General features: G+C 41.0%; 1 protein-coding gene across 3 annotated transcripts in view; it reads left to right on the top strand.

The window, feature by feature from the left end:
* The first annotated feature begins 1,657 nt into the window (after positions 1 to 1,657).
* LOC130522573 (prostaglandin F2 receptor negative regulator-like) overlaps positions 1,658 to 16,849 on the top strand; it is a 46,333-nt gene continuing 31,141 nt past the window's right edge. The window contains exons 1-4 of one of the 3 annotated variants that reach the window (XM_057027092.1): positions 1,658 to 1,994; positions 9,561 to 9,673; positions 9,919 to 10,177; positions 14,290 to 14,697. In XM_057027092.1, coding sequence (XP_056883072.1) covers positions 1,949 to 1,994; positions 9,561 to 9,673; positions 9,919 to 10,177; positions 14,290 to 14,697 — 826 coding nt within the window. In that variant the 5' untranslated portion in view covers positions 1,658 to 1,948. Of the gene's footprint in view, positions 1,995 to 9,558; positions 9,693 to 9,918; positions 10,178 to 14,289; positions 14,698 to 16,849 lie in introns of those variants that run through there. The other 2 variants (XM_057027094.1, XM_057027093.1) reach the window with 2 other exon arrangements.

Below are 16,849 nucleotides of genomic sequence, written 5' to 3'. Positions count from 1 at the left end.
AACATTGTTGCAAACATTACTTACAGCATCCATCCTCTTTATTTCAGTGAGTGTCGACGGTGTCCACTAGATGGCAGTGTAGCTCATTACTATTGTCTCAAGTGAATTGAGTGAAAAATGTGCGTGTGAAAGTGAGAGATAGTGTCGGTGTGTGCACAGTATAGCTATATACTGCATAGGTAAATTAGCTATTTATAGTCTCTACAGCACCCTCTGGTTTTTACACAGCATTTGTTTTAAACTTGTACACACACGCGCCCACCAATTGAAGTGCATCTATATTTGTGAGGACTTTTAAAAGACATTGCATTCCCCGGCTTCTTATACTAACTACAAGATCCCAACGAACTGCTTGACCCTAAATCAAACTCAATACTAACCTCCTCCTTAAAACCACGTCTTAACCCTTAAACAGTCCCTTCAAGTTGTGAAAACCAGCCAAAAATTACCACCTCCTAAAAATGTCCCCACTTTGCTAGTAGAATCTGGATTTTAGACCTTAGAACGGAGGTGTCAAACTCAAATACCCAGTTGGCCAAAATTCAAAACTGGGACAAAGTCACGGGCCAACATTGATATTTAATGAAAAAAATCTTCCTCCAGCTATAACATGGAACCTTTTGATATGGACCCAAACTAGTTTTGCTCAAGAACTGAACATGGAACAAGCAAAGCTTAACACTATACAATAATTTATTATTGCACACGAAATTCAAATAAGCAATAATACCGGCGGGCCAGCTCTAATAGTCAATTGGTATGGCTTCATGGGCCAAATATAATTACATTGTGGGCCAAATTTGGCCCACGGGACAGAGTTTGACACCTATGCCTTAGAAGGTAGCAAGTACAAGAACACACACGCACATATTTTACAAATATGTAGCAAACCATGACCTCTGACCTCCTCTCTGGGTTTGGGCATAGTCTTTATATACAAGACAGTTTTTCAAAAAAATATGTATGAATCATGCCGTGTTAGCGGGCAGAAATGGGTGTTTTTAAAGTTTAAAAAAATGTAAATGCATCAGCCTGATGGATAATAGTTGATGTTGAAGAATATTTATAGCTTACACATAAAAAAAACTACTAGCAAGAATCTATATATGATCCTTAAGTATGTACTGTGCACAATGTGGATGAAATCAATGTTAGTATTAACAGACAAATATAAAGCTATCTTGAAACAAAAATAAACTACCATTTCCCACAAAAAAAGAATATTGTTTCAGAATACGTAGTCTTCAAATAGCCTGTTTTCTGTTGCACAATTTAAAGAAATTATTAAAATTTAGTTGAAAATGATCATGAAACCAAAATTTGTTTCAAAATTCAGATTAAACTGACAGAGAAGCGAGAGAAGTAGAAATATAAATGAGGAAAAAGAAAATTTACAAAAAAACGTGCATTGTTTTCCCATTTGGCCCTCATCCCCTCCTGTAGACTTGCCAGAATTTGTATTTTAAATGAACTACCAATCAAACCAACCATTTTCAGGAATGCCTTTTGGTTCTGGTTTTAATTCGAATGCAGGAAATCTGAAACAGAAGCAAAAGGAGATATTAAAACCAAACTGGGATATCTGAGTCTCCACCTGGACCTCCTGCTCCCCACACCCGTCACCTAACTTCCGGTGTCTCTCTCTCTCCCTTTCCCTCTCTCTCCACTAGTTTCATTTCGCACTCAATCGCGCACGCACGCGTGTTAAACCGGTTCGGTTTCGGTGTGAACAGCCCGATCATATGGACCTGGACTACTTCTAAAGGGTGTGCATTGATTTTCTCTGCGGCTCCGCCCGATACGCCACCGTCCGGAGAGCGGAGCCTGGGATCGGATACTTTTGATTGGATTGACGGACGGCGGCGGGAGAGAACCGCTGCTAACCCCGCTCGGGACAAAAGGAACGCCGGGAACACTACCCAAAGTGTCGAGTTTAAGAGGGAAGAAAATGGACAAGTGTCTCCTCTCCTTCGTGTTTTGTCTCTCAATGCTCGGTAAGACGCGTTTATTTCGGTCTCCTTCGAGCTAATTAACTCGGATCCATGTAGACGTTGCAGAGAAGCCATTGTTGAAGCCCGTTCAGAAATCTGTCAACTACGGAGTAGCTTGCTTGTCAACTACGGCACCTGTCCGATGGAAGCCAGCCCTCATCACATATCGCATCTTTATCTTCTATTTATCAGTTCGGGATATGTGTATTTGCTTGGCGGTGGTGCATTTTCATTCTTTTCAACAATTTCACCCGTTTCTGTCACGTCTGTTGGAGAATCCCACGGATGCACCGACCTGACGCACTTAAAAAGTTGAAAAATAAAACGTAACAAGGCGCGTTTTGACTTACCGAATCATGCCGAATTGAAGGCTAGTTGGAAATGAACGTTAAAATAATCTTTCTGCCCTTCTTTCTTTGACTGCCCCTCAAAGAGAGCGAAATTGTGAGAATACTATGGTTTCTTAGGGAATCCGCCACCGGTTTTGGATATAAAGGCGTGATTCCCTTTAATTATAAATTTGGCTTCACCTGAGCTGGTACCCACTTGTCTTAAGTTAAATTTGACGACAAAATTGCATGGAAAAAAATCCAATATCTGAATTTATCCGCATTTTTAAGGAGGGATATATTCCAACTACAGTGACATATTTCAGGAGAAAGATGATGTCATTGTAATTCCCAGTTGGGCAACATAAACTGAGTATACATCCAAAAGGAACACAAGCTAGTTCTAAACTTAAACCAACCACTTTCACATCTTGAAAAAGTCTGGATTCTTTACCAGAGTCAAACCAGACTGTCAAATTAGCAGAGCAGTGTCAGGAGAGGGGTCATTTGGGTGCTTCTGACCTTAGGGCCCAACCAGGACTTGTTTGTTGGGCCACCTCGGGGCCAAAGAGACCAACACTGCAATTGCCATATGTTCGAAAGCATAACGCAGGATGCCGTGTGTTTGAGAGAGTGTGTGTGTCACAGGGTCTTGGCTTAAATTAGTGCAGTGCCAGATGATCAAATGTCGCTGTGGCTTATGGTTGTGACTGTATGCACACTGCTTAGAGAGGCAGAATGAGCTTCAAGGTTAACTTTACACTCGCTTATTGGAGACATAATGGCTCAAAATTTTTCCTCGAAGAAGAGGGAAGTTTCCTTAAATGTCACTGAAGATTGGTTAAGTGTTATATTTCAGGGTTGTCGAGTCCATGAATACCTCTATACAGTGATGTTTGTCGTGCTTTATTGAACATTTTAGTTTGATTGTCAGTCTTTAGATTTGCATCATAAGGTCAAAGTATTGTGGTGGACAACCTTGTGATTTGACCCCGTACCCTCTGCCAGGACATTTGAAAACTTGTTGCATCGGCGTTGGCAGTCATGGGTTCACTTGCATTAGTTTGCCTATTTCAAATTTGTCAACGGAAGAATTCATTTTTATCTTGAACCTGATAAACCTCTGGATCATGGAATTCTCTTATGGACCAATCAGTATTGTGAGACAGGACTCATTTAAAAGTTGTACTCCTTCCTCCAGTAATCTATGGGATGGCCTTCTAATATTCTGGATCATTGAGAAATATACAGTAGAGGATGATTTCCAAACAGATGATGGGCACATACCCCTGCAAATATATCAGGAAGACAGATTTGTCCCTTTTAGTGACCCTTTATTGGATCCCATTGAATATACTGTAAATAAATCCTTTCTAGCAGTAAGTCAGAAGATCTTCAGTAACATTTTTATAGGCACGTCGTCCTTATTTTGATGGTATAATACTTTAACTTGGAAAGAACCAAATATTTAGTTGCTTGCTGAGCCATATCCTGATATTTGAGGAAGATTTCCATGTTTGCTAGCAGATTTTAAACATGTCCCTAGCTTGACCTCCTCATTGAGGTTTGTATCAAAGTAGGATGCAGACAGCTAGGCTGGAAATCTCAGCCTTCTGGAACCTTCAGCAAAGACCTGTTGTTAGTTTGTTAGTTTTTTTTTTGGGGGGGGGGGTTGTTTTTAAAAGCAAATTCTGAATCCAGTGTTCAGTCTGCGGCTGCCAGCATGTGTGTAAATGGAGACTTCTAAGGTGGTTGATTGATGAAGAGATAAATCCAGTATTTGTATGGTTGTTAATGCAGTTTCACATGCGAGCTATGGCATGAGCTTCAGAGGTTCTGGGTTACCCCTAACCCTCACAGTATGTTGTTGGCAAGGATTCTGCTGATATCTGCTAAGCTAACTATCCCCTGAACTCACCTGGATGTTTAACTCCCCATATAGATGCAAATATTCTACTGATTTTAAATCGATCAAGTGTTTTATGTTCAGTGGACAGACAGGCTGGAAATTAAGTGTGGAAAACTGTAGATCTCGGCACCTGCCAGCTATACAGTCATGGCCAAAAGTTTTGAGAATGACAAATATTACATTTTCACAAAGTCTGTTCCTTCAGGGTTTTTAGGTGTTTGCCAGATGTTTCTATGGTATAATGACATACAATTAGAAGCAATTAGAAGTATCAAAAGCTTTTATTGAGAATTACATGCAATAGGTCAATATTTGCAGTGTTGACCCTTCTTTTTCAAGACCTCTGCAATTCTCCCTGGCATGCTGTCGATCAACTTCTGAACCAAATCCTGACTGATGGCCGTCCATTCTTGCATAATCAATGCTTGGAGTTTGTCAGAATTTGTGGGTTTTTGATTGTCCACCCGCCTCTTGAGGATTGACCACAAGTTCTCAATGGGATTAAGATCTGGAGAGTTTCCTGGCCAAGGGCCCAAAATCTTAATGTTTTGTTCCCTAAGCCATTTTGTTATGACCTTTGCTTTATGGCAAGGTGCTCCATCATGCTGGAAAAGGCATTCTTCATCACCAAATTGCCCCTGGATGGTTGGGAGAAGTTGCTCTCGGAGGATGTTCTGGTACCATTCTTTGTTCATCGCTGTGTTTTTAGGCAAGATTGTGAGAGAGCCCACTCCCTTGACCGAAAAGCAACCCCACACATGAATGGTCTCAGGATGCTTCACTGTTGGCATGAGACAAGACCGATGGTAGCGCTCACCTCGTCTTCTCCGAACAAGCCTTCTTCCAGATGCCCCAAACAATCGGAAAGGGGATTCATCAGAGAAAATGACTTTACCCCAGTCCTCAGCAGTCCAGTCCTTGTAACTTCTGCAGAATATCAGTCTGTCCCTGATGTTTTTGCTGGAGAGAAGTGGCTTCTTTGCTGCCCTCCTTGACACCAGGCCTTCCTCCAAAAGTCTTCGCCTTACTGTGCGTGCAGATGCACTCACACCTGCCTGCTGCCATTTCTGAGCAAGCTCTGTACTGGTGGTAGCCCAATCCCATAGCTGAAACAACTTCAGGAGACGGTCCTGCCGCTTGCTGGACTTTCTTGGGCGCCCTGGAGCCTGTTTGGCATCAATTGAACCTCTCTCCTTGAAGTTCTTGATAATCCTATACACGGTTGACTGAGGTGCAATCTTAGTCGCTGCAATAAACTTCCCTGTTAGGCCCTTTTTGTGCAATGCAATGATGGCTGCACGTGTTTCCTTGCTGGTAACCATGACTAACAGATGAGGAACAAGTGTCAAGTCACTCAATCCTGAGATTGATCTCCAGCCTTGTCCTCATGAACACCCACGCCTGTGTTAATGTGTGTGACACCTGTGTTTCATTGAAATTATGTTAGCTGGTCCTTTTGTGGCAGGGCTGAAATGCAGTGGAAATGTGGTTTTAGTGATAAAGTTCATTTTCAAGGCAAATAGGGACTATGCAAATGATTGCAGTTGAGTGGATCACTCCTCATAACATTCTGGAGTATATACAAATTTCCATTATAAAAATTGAAACTGCAGACTTTGTATAAATTAATAGTTGTGTCATTCTCAAAACTTTTGGCCATGACTGTACATGTCTCATTTCAGCTCCAAATGGTCCTGCCAGCTACCAAGTGTGCTGTATATAAGAGTCCTTTCATGACGCTGCAGAAATCTTTGTGTGCACGTTAATTGAATGTGCCGCAACTCGGAAAGCAGAGACAAATGAAAGAAATAAGTCTTGTCTTGGGTCATAATTTGCATTTATATAAGAAACTGTTAGAGACCCTTTATGAGTCATAAAAGAGGGAGAATTTGACTGATGCTGGAGGATAATATGCAAAAAACAAAATGAACAAATGAGCCATTAATAGTATCAGTAGAGCTGTTTCCTTCAAGGTCTTCCGAAGGTGGTTTTTATTGTTATCATCATCATAAGCACTTTAATAACATGATATTTGGTGGTTTTACCTTCCAACTCCAGAGTTAGACATTCTGCTCTCTGTGCTGTGATACAGGTCGAGGAAATATCTGATCTTTATTGTTTTACCCTGGTGCTGCCTCACGTTCTGAAGCTTTTCAATGGAAGCTTGCAGTATTCTTATAGTGTCATTAGGTATTTCGCCACAATGAAATTGCAGTAAGCCTGCAAATCGTTACTTTTTAGTTGTTCATTTGTATAAAACCTTTAAATCTGCTGATTGGTACAGGCACAGATCGATTTGACTACTTCAACTGTACTGACAGTGTTTTTTTTTGGTGATGTTCTGTTTGTTCCATCACGGGGGTTCACAAGCACATTTTGGTTTAGGCACTCTTTCAGATGAGGAATTTGGTTGGTTGATGACGCCCACATTGGCTATTTTTAATAGCCACAAACAGGGAAGTGAAGGGTTCGTGTGTCTGTTTAGTTTTTCTTTTAGTGCCACAGTCATCAATAGTTCGATTCTCACTATTTTTGATTGTGGAATCATAGCAACTGGACCTCATCCATCCGTTCTAGCTGACTGTTGGGAAGGTCCAGATCCTTGTACTCTTCAGGAGCCATTAACAGTCAGCTAGATGATGAAGAGTCTTGGATGAGAGGCGAAATGTCTTCATGAAGCTCAAACAGTCCAGTTGCTATGATTCACCTACCAGAATTACCATGAGCTGGGTGACTGAGAACCTTCACAGACAGACAGACAGACAGATTTACACTAGTTCACAATATGTTTTGCAGTTATTGAACCAGCAGAAAATTCAAAGTAGCATGTTGGAAATGTCTTTTAAACAGTGACCAGTTTAACAGACGCAAGACACTGTAACCATCACCAACACAGGAACTGGTCTGGTGACCAACAGGCTGTCACAACACAGAACGGTGAAGAGTAACAGAGTCACATGTTTATATGGATCCACTGTTAGCCATTGTTGATAATAACTGTCTGTTCTAAAGGCTTAGCACAAGGCGCCTCACCAAGTTCTTATATTAGCCATTCCTTTCTTAGCTTTATTCAGCCATTTATATATATGAAGCCATTTATATATATATATATATAATATATATATATATATATATATATATATATGTGTGTGTGTGTGTGTGTGTGTATATATATATATATGTGTGTGTGTATGTATATATATATATAGATATATATATACACACACACACATATATACACACATATATATATATATACACACACACACACACACACACACACACACACATATATATATATATATAATATATATATATATATATATATATTATATATATATATATATATATATTATATATATATATATATATATAATATATATATATATATATAATATATATATATATATGCATTTCAGATGAGGTGTAGCTGCCTCTCATTAGCCTAGCATTGGAGCCTCCCACCTGTGTTGAAATACACGCACTGTCGATTGCTGGACATTTTTAGCTAATTTATCCATTTCTCACCACCATTCCTTCATTCTTTACAGGTTACTGAAACAGTAGTCTCTGCAACAGTGTATCATGATCCTGCGTCACCCTGAAAGAGAGCAGACGTTTTAGAAAAACAAGACATCTAAATACAAGCTGGGATGCTGATACGCCCCAGGTTGTTACAGCATTACCTGAAGGCAGAACAAAGGTCTCGTCTCCCCTTCTTAACCTCTTCCTTCCCCTTTCGGGGTCACAGGGAGGCTACACATATGGGCGAAGGCAGGGTCCACCCCTGGATGGGTCATCAGTTCATCGGGCCCTTTGTGAGCACTCCTGGGTTCAGTGCCTTGCTACAGGGCACCTCAGCAGTGCTCTGATGGTGTTTGGGCACCTTCCCTTACTGACAGAAGTTGTGTCTGAAGTGGGGCTTGAATCCTCCACCTCTCAGCCTAATCCCCCAACAGACTGAGCTACCACCGCGCTGCCTGCAGGAAATGTCTCCTGCCTTTGCTTTTGGGCCGCTCCAATGTAGTCCGTCCACGTTCCTTAAATGATCTGATATGGCTGCTGTGTGGCAGGATACCTATCATGCTAGTGATTTATCTGTTTTTGTGAAGCAGAAGCATGTCCTGGTTACCTTCACCTTGGTCAGGTTCACATCAATAGTGCATGCTGTGGAATAAGGCATACATTTGGAATTGCCACGTGCTCCTACATGTTCCACTCACTGGAATGTCAGAAGATTTCAGCAAACAATTTGCCTGAAATGGAAAGTAGAATCTGCTGATTACTCGGATTAAAAATCCAACCATGAATGCAGTTGGTATAAAGTTAATCCAGTCTAACCTTACCTCTTTCCGTCTCTTTTCTTTTCAGTGTCTGGGTTGTGATATAACCTGCGATTGGTTTTATTGCCAAAGTCCTGTCGGAATGAGCATCTGTGCACGCAGAGACTTAAAACAGTTTTTAGCACCTTTGTCCTGTCATAAACAAGGTGCAACAATCTGAGGGCTGGTGCAAAGATTTAAGTGTAACACAGCATGCACAAATCATTTTTATTTTTGATTACTTTATTTTTAACCACATGCATACGTTAGACGACAGCTTTTGGGGCTTTTTGCAGAAGCTTTTCTAAATGTGGGTGTGGATGCAGTGCTGATCTTGTCAGGCTGAAGTATATAAAGGATAAGGATATGACGCCCTCGGTGCACTGCTTAATTTCACTGCAGAATAATAGCATTTAGAGGCTCTTGAGCTTCATTACTGGAGTCAAAGGAGAGCGAAAGAAAAACGAAGCTGTTGGTTACAGCACCGGCAGCCATTTGATTAAAATTGTCCCAAATGATGCATTGAATTGTCTGTATCTTTACCATCTGTTTGTATGCGTGGCAGTCAGACGTGGCAGCTGTGGTGACTATTTTTAGTTTTTATACTTATTTAGGTTTGTGGGTTTTCCAGAGCTCTAGATCGAACTTGTCTGTCACGAAAACCTACCACTTCCTCTGTCCTTTTTTTTCTAATATACATAATTGTGCTCTTGTTGCATATTCTCTTCCTTTACTGTTTTTAGAGTTACAACATTTATACTTTTTCTTCATTTAACAGTGGCTTTAAATATGTTATGACACGTTACAGGTTCTGTATGTTATTGTCAAAGTTTTCTTAGCGGTTCTAATAAAGTTTATTGACTTTTTTTTTAAATGCAGGGTCCAATGCAAGAGTTCAAAACCTGAAGAATCTTATTAAAATGAATTCATTAAAATGTGATTAAGATGTAAGTTGATGGGAGGTTATTTTGTTAATGTTCTTTCTCATTTCTCTCTCTGCCTCCTGCAGGTGGTTGCTTGGCCCGGGTGGTGAAGGTCTCTCCTGGTCCATTAATCAGAGTGGAGGGTCAGTCAATCTCCATCAGATGTGATGTCCGTGACTATGGGGGCCCTCGTGAGCAGGTCACTTAATCCCTCTGAGGTTTTGTGAATCTCTGTTTCAATAACAGGATATTATCAGAAACGTTTTTACCCGAGTTTGGGACTTTCCATGGGGTGACTGACTGTTTTGGGAAGTTCTGGCAGTGTTAAAAGTACCGGTAGTCTTGAATAGAAACACTGAATTCACCAGTTAATCGTGAAGTAACTGCAATAAAAACGTCCTTTTTATGATTCGTTTCTCATTCATACCCCACTCTGTGCGGCAGGATTTTGAATGGGTGATGTCCAGAGATGCCAGCGGGACGAGGATTAAGATAATCTCCACCTTCGATGCCAGCTACTCCCACCCGTCGCTTAGCAAGCGTGTGGCATCAGGTGACATCACGGTGGTGCGTCTCGAGGACAATGAGGTGGAGCTGAAGATCACCGAGGTCAAGCCGCAGGATGCCGGCCTCTACTGGTGTCAGACGCCGAGTACCGACTTGGTCATCAGCGGCAACTATGAGGTTCAGGTCCAGCTCATTGGTAAGGGAAGGGTGTGTTTGAGTGGACAGAGTTTATTGTAAAAGTCCTCACAAATTCGTGAATTAAAGCAGATGTTCGAAACCCCCAGGTGAACGCACTTGTTTAATATTAGCAAAGCCATGGCACACGTTTCAAAATCACATAACTGCTAGCCTAAAAAGAATAATTGCTTACTCAAAACATATTTTTCCATTAATAATACAAGCTATTTCTAAATATGAATGTAGTTTAACTGTTATTCCTCCCTGATCAGGCATTTTTACTGAGATGTAGATCATAATGATAGCTGTCATAGCTGCTTTCTACTGTGTACTTGGTTGTGTTTCTCTAAAGGCTACGGTTCATTTAGCAGCTATCACCAGGACTTAATGCTTTGCTGACCATCTACATATCCTCCTACATTCACGGCCTTGCTGACGTTAGACAATTACTGGCTCTGGTTGGAGCACATGCCGCGCACGTCTCCAAACACACCCGAGTCATGGTGGGAGCAGATGTCAGGTGGGAGGAAGCGAGAGGTTTCAGTAGAGGAAGAGTGGGGACTGAAAGGGGATTTAAAAATACCACATTGCAGGGTGGTGTTTGGTTGGAATTACAGTAATTTTCTTCCGTAATCTTGCTGAATCTGCTCAGAGCATCATTGGTCAGCTGGGTTCTGCCGGCTCGGTGTCCGTCGCTGCCCAACAACAGTTTCTTGCAGTGATGTTTAACCGTGGCTGCTGATACCATTGCTTCATATGAAATGTTCAGGCTTTGACTGTCAGCTTTATCCAGTAATCCGTGTCCTCTTTAAATAAATTGCAGAACATTTGTTAGAATTTTACACTTTTGATTTTATAGTAAGCATTTTTAACAGTATTGACAATACACTTGAATGAAAAACCATCAATGATCAACCAGATCAAGTAGAGTTCTTCTAAACATGGTGTTGGAAAACGAGCCAACACCCTCAAATTCACAGCTTAAAAAACAGCACCACAGAAGTTAGCTGTCATTTTCTCGCTGCAAATGCGGAACGTGGAAAGCTGTTGACAGGTAGGAGTAGTGCAGTGGGGAGGGCGAGCCATTGAAGATGATGCTCTGGTATTGGTTATCTGATGTGTGGCTACGCTACATTGAGATGTAGCCGTGGTGGCACCTCAGGTTGCTAATGCCTACTATATTTATACATGTATCAAAGAAGGAAGGTTTAATCAATATTACTTTTAAACCTCTATAAAGGCTCCAGACATTACTGTAAATAGATTTATTTTCCAATTTTCTATGAATTTTGGATTTTTTCCCCCCTTTATTAGGTAACAAACACATTTTCTGCAGTAATCAAGTAGCAGTTTAAAAGGCAATTTCTTGAAATTTTGGTTTGTGCTGCAAAGCTTTGAGATTTTCAGCAGAAGTCAAATTGAGAGGCTTTCTGGCAGAAGGTTAGTCGACACCATAACGCACCATCGTGTTGAGCTGCTTCCCAGTACCGCTCCCCAGACACCTTGTTAAATTTAGACCCGAATTAGCTCAACGGTGCTGTTTATATACCAGAGAGATAGTGTAGGGTTGTGTGTTTAGTAACGTATGATGGTGGGTGTGTGTGTGTGTGAGAGAGAGAGAGAGAGAGAGAGAGAGGGGGAGAACAAGCCTGTCAGCAGTTAACAACGATGATGAGTTCGATTTGCTGCCTGAGGGGGTTGTACCAGTTGAGACTTGTGAGCCACGTTCATCGGCAGACACACACACACACACACAGAGACCCGCAGAGGCTGTTTGGTTATGTAAGAAGCAAGTAGAGTACAAGTCATCGAGGCTTTTTCAAAAACTTGTTTCAGGCTCATTTTAATTGATGGAGCAAAACCTAAATCAGGATGTCTTTGTTGTCTGCTATACTCGCGTCTCAGCACAGCACAATTTCCTGTCTCGGTGGTGTCCAGTACTGTTCTGTCACTTCCACACCACTGCATCAAATTATAAGTGTGTTATTGATATTCTACGCACACGCACCACCATTCATAGTAATATTAAGTGTTAAACTTTGACAAGTTTAAAAAAAAAAAAGAAAACTCCAGAAAAGATTTGGAAAAAATATTTTGATTTTTCCCTCAAATCAATATTTGTAATATTGCCAGTTGTAGAGTTGCAAAAAAAGGCCAAAATAGATTATTTTTTTTCAGACTTATAGAGATAAATTTGATCATTTTGCATCATGTCTTCTTCACAATAAGACATAAATAAAAAATACTCAGCTCCTCTTGTTCATACACTTTGATGAAACGTCCAGGTCGTCTGTGGAGGAAAAACGTAAACGCATTAAGGGCAACTGTTTACCAGAATTCATTAATGCATGCTCACAGAATGCTTCCATTATAAACTCATCTGACATAATGATGAAAGCAAGTGCATCAATCAGTGGTCACACATTCACTTCCTTCTTTATTGGTTTCATTTCCCTTTTCCATCGTTGTTTTATTGTCAGTGCTTCACCTTGAATGCACAGACACGATATGGGCAGATGAGAATTCCCATCATTGTTCATATTCTGATTCTTTATATTAAAAACAGTAATCGAGTCACTTATGTTTCTGTTAGTTCTGTAGCTATGAACAAAATGAAGGTATGGGTTGCCCTTTAGCATTGGCTGCTAAAGAGGTTTCTTGTGAAACACTTCCAGACTAGTAACCAGCCGTTTTTAATAGGGCAGGTTATTTATTAACAAAATACACACCTGTGTTATATGTACTAAAGGTTGCAGTTTGGCCATGCACACAAAAAATATATGATTATCAGAATTTTATTGACGCTTATGCATACAAAATGAGCATTTTATAAGTCTGCATTCATTCAGAGTGTGATACAGATGTGTAAAGTGCATGTGTCCACTTGTTGTTGAGTTTAAGTTGTCATAATCAGGGCAGACATGCCACTGGCATTTTCCACCCTGTGGTGCAAAGATATGAGCTTATATTGTCACAGAAGCATTTAAAACTAAAGCTGTCCACCCAACAGAATTCCAGAAGTAAGACCCCCCCGTCCTTTTTATTTTTTTATTTTTTTATTTGTATAAATTCCCCCTCACTAACTGACTCAGAATTTACATCACACGCGCTCACATGCAGAAACGGAGCACCGTTGGAGTCGACTATTAAACTAGATTGGACCCCCCCGAAACGGTAAAATCTTACCTCCAACAGAAGGTTTATAGTCCACGTAAAAGAGGAAGTCTTTTATTTCCTGACAAAATAAAGCCAGATAGCAGATTAAGAAGGCTGATGGTTAACATTTACAGACACTCCCCAGGGCGTGTTTCACATTCATCACTGTGTATGGAAGATGGTTCCCCTTCCTCTCGCTGGTTACCTGTCAAGTCATCACTAGTTCTGAAGAAACTCCTCATTAAGTTTAGTACAAAAACTTTGTTCAAAATGAAAAGAACGGGGGCAACTTGCTCATACGCGTTAAGAATAACACAATATATCCAAAATTTTAGCTTTGTTTCTTTGGTATTTTTAACCTCCCTTTAATGTTACCTTTAGTTCTGCCTTTTGTGTCTTCCAGCATTCTTATCCACACCTTTTCTCCTTTTTATCAAGAAGCTAAAGCCAAGCTTACCTTGATTGAGTTATTCTGTCATAGCGTTTGTAGGTGGTTTGTTTTTAAATTTAAATCATTAAATAATTGGGTAAACAGACTATAGCTGTAAACAAGGCCGACTCTCACAAAGCTCATGATATACATCTTACTGAAGAAAATGTGGTTCCTAGTGCTCATTTTGAGTGCAGAGAAATATAGAATTCAAAGCCAGAAAATAAGCTTTGTTCTCTGTTCGTGTTTCAAAGGGTTTAAGGAGCACTGAACCCGCAGAACCAGACCTGCCTGGCTGATGGTGAATTAGAACAATAACTGATCAAAGGAATTAAAGCCGTGACAGTACATTAGGTTGATGAGAACAACTGTAAAAGATGAGCAACATCTGCTGTTCACGCGAGTTGAAGGAAATGGAAACTACGGTAGTTTAACATGCGTGAAGATGGTGATCCTTAGATTTTCTTCTAATGAGTCAACTTTAAAAGCTACATATGCAATGAAATTAAAGATGTTTTTTTTCTTCTTTTTCTCTTTCCTTTCAGTTATTCCCAATACCCTCAAAGTCTCCCCTCAGACCCCACCCCCAGTCATCCCAGAGGGAAGCGACCTCACTTTGTCTTGCAACGTCACCCGGGAGCTCACGCAGTCGACCTACCTGTCCGTCACCTGGTCGGTGAAGAGGGGGACCACATCCGAGGAAATTTTGGCATTTGGTCCCCAGGGCGAGGTGATCGTCGGGGCCAAGTTTGCGAGGCGATTCGCCGACGGGGGCATCCGATTGGTTCCCGGAAGGAACGGATTGTTTGAATTGGTAATTACCAAAGTGATGTCATCCGATGAAGGGATTTACGAGTGCAACGGAACAGAATGGACGCATGAAAATGGAGGGAAATGGATAAAGATTGTAGAGAGCTTAAAGGAGATGGGGACCGTTTCTATCACTCCAACAGGTAAGATGGCGCAGACTTAAACCCATTTTGGTATTTATATTTGAAATGCCACCAACACACAGTGAGATTTTAAGTTGGTTTGCTTTTCTGTACTGCTCTGTTTCTCTGTAATATCAATTCAGCGGTTCCACTCAAGATTGTCTCTAAGTGCTTTACAGAAACCCTGAGCCCGACCACTGTACAGCTATAGTGGAAACTATAAATGCATTTGTAACAGGAAGAAACCTTGAGTGTGACCAGGCACGTATGGGGAGAAGGATAGACGCATAATCCCATCCAAATACATTAGACATGTTTCCTAAGTTGTTGTCCTGAAGCTATCGATCTAAAACTGACAGGTCACCGGGCCCAGACGTTAGTGCGTAGCTATATAAGACCAAAGAAATGACAAGTGACCTAACATATTTGGTGTTTTATGGTGATGAATATGTCATTAACCTAAAACTATTGTAATTTTATGTGCCCTGGTTTGCCATTAACCCTGTAGTTTGAGTGATAAATACCAAATGAGGTTTAATGTATCTAGTTCCATTTACTTTCCAACCAAAAACATTATATAAACACGTAAAAAAAAATCTTTATTTGTTCGCAAGACTCGTCTTCTTTTAGTTTTTAGTTTTGTCTGGATGTCTGACTGTGTGAACCAGTGGAAGAGCCTCCAGGAAGAAAGGATTAGCTCCCCGCCACCAGTAATAATATTAGTCATGAAACGGAACTTGAGGAGGCATTTTTATTTTAGTCGGGCACATCATGATCAGGAATGGTAGAGACAGACATCTTCCTGGCATGGAAACTCTGAAGTTGGTCTCAGCCTTCCTGTTTAGGAAATAAAGACACATGTCTAACCAATAATACATAGAGGTGGCAGCTGTGCCTGGAGTGTTCCTGGACTGTAGTCCTGCTCTCCTGTGTCATGTACTAAATCCACACAGCCATTCCTTTTTATGGCTTTGTTTACCTAGTAGAGGTGTGGACCTGGGTCCATTAAAACTGCTGGAAGCAGTGTTTACACTTTAAAACCAAACACACAGCCTGGTGAAGCTGAAGACATGGCGTTGCGTTTCTGTTCAACGTCGCCTGCTTGAAGTTGTCCTGTATGGCTGCGGCTGAATCTAAATTAAAGAACGCGCAGCTCGGTCTTCAAACAATATGTTTAAAGCCCGCAGCGTCTCCACGGACTCACGGTGAATAAAGTGAGTAGGCAGGTCTTCAGTGGAGGGTGTTTATGACTTTGTCAACAAGCAGTTTAAATAGTTTTATTGCGCATTACTTTGGATTTTTGTGGACCTCCTAATTAACAGCGACCGAATAGACACACCCTCATAACAGGTAGTTTGTGACCTAATCAGATTGTGTATTGAACGCTATTTGCAGCTAAGTTTGATTTTTGATGTCACAGAAACTGATGATGCTGTTTTTTTGGTTTTGGCTAATGACAAAGTAGTGGGAGCACTTAGTAATAAAGGTTAGTTTCTGTTCACTTCCCCATCAAGTTGTAAAGTAGCTTTCTATTTTAAAAGATCTTAAACTTGGTTTTATTAGGGCTCAGTTTTAGATGACTGGCTAGTTTCTGGAGGGCATGGGAGAGTCTTCTCTCCCTGTCTTTATGACTGGCATCCTCTCCCCTGGGAAGAGGGATACTCCTGACCCTTGCAGTCCTGAGAGAGGCCCTCCCCAACACTCTCACTCTCATTCATTGCGGTTGCTGTGGTCACCGTATCTCATTTTGTTCAGGGGTTGCTGTATCCTCTTAAGTAAGTCAGAAACACCAAGTGGTTTGTAATGAAACCAGAGATGAGCAGGACACAATCAGCCTATATTGACTTACTAAGCTGAGTAAAGAGGATGAGAAAACTCAAACAGAGTGGGCTTTGTCTCTTTTGTCCTTTTCCAGACATCTTGCAGACACTGTTGCCCACACGCTGCTGCCTTGGTCGTTACTGGAGACCTTGTTCAAACTCTCTTTGCCATTTTCAAACTGTCGTTTTGAAAATGGCAAAGATTTCTCATGGAAGGGGTTCTAAATCATCACCACATACAGTATGTGTTTGGAGTTTCCCTCTACCTCACTGACAGCCCCCCCAGAGCTCTTTACGCCGCTTTAGAGTAGTAAGTTGTTTCTTAAAAAGGCTGACCCAACTTTTATCTTTAA

The sequence above is a fragment of the Takifugu flavidus genome, chromosome 3 (assembly GCF_003711565.1).
Source record: "Takifugu flavidus isolate HTHZ2018 chromosome 3, ASM371156v2, whole genome shotgun sequence".
NCBI lineage: Eukaryota > Metazoa > Chordata > Actinopteri > Tetraodontiformes > Tetraodontidae > Takifugu > Takifugu flavidus.
Note: the sequence above shows the minus strand (reverse complement) of the source record. Positions and strands in the feature narration are given on the sequence as shown.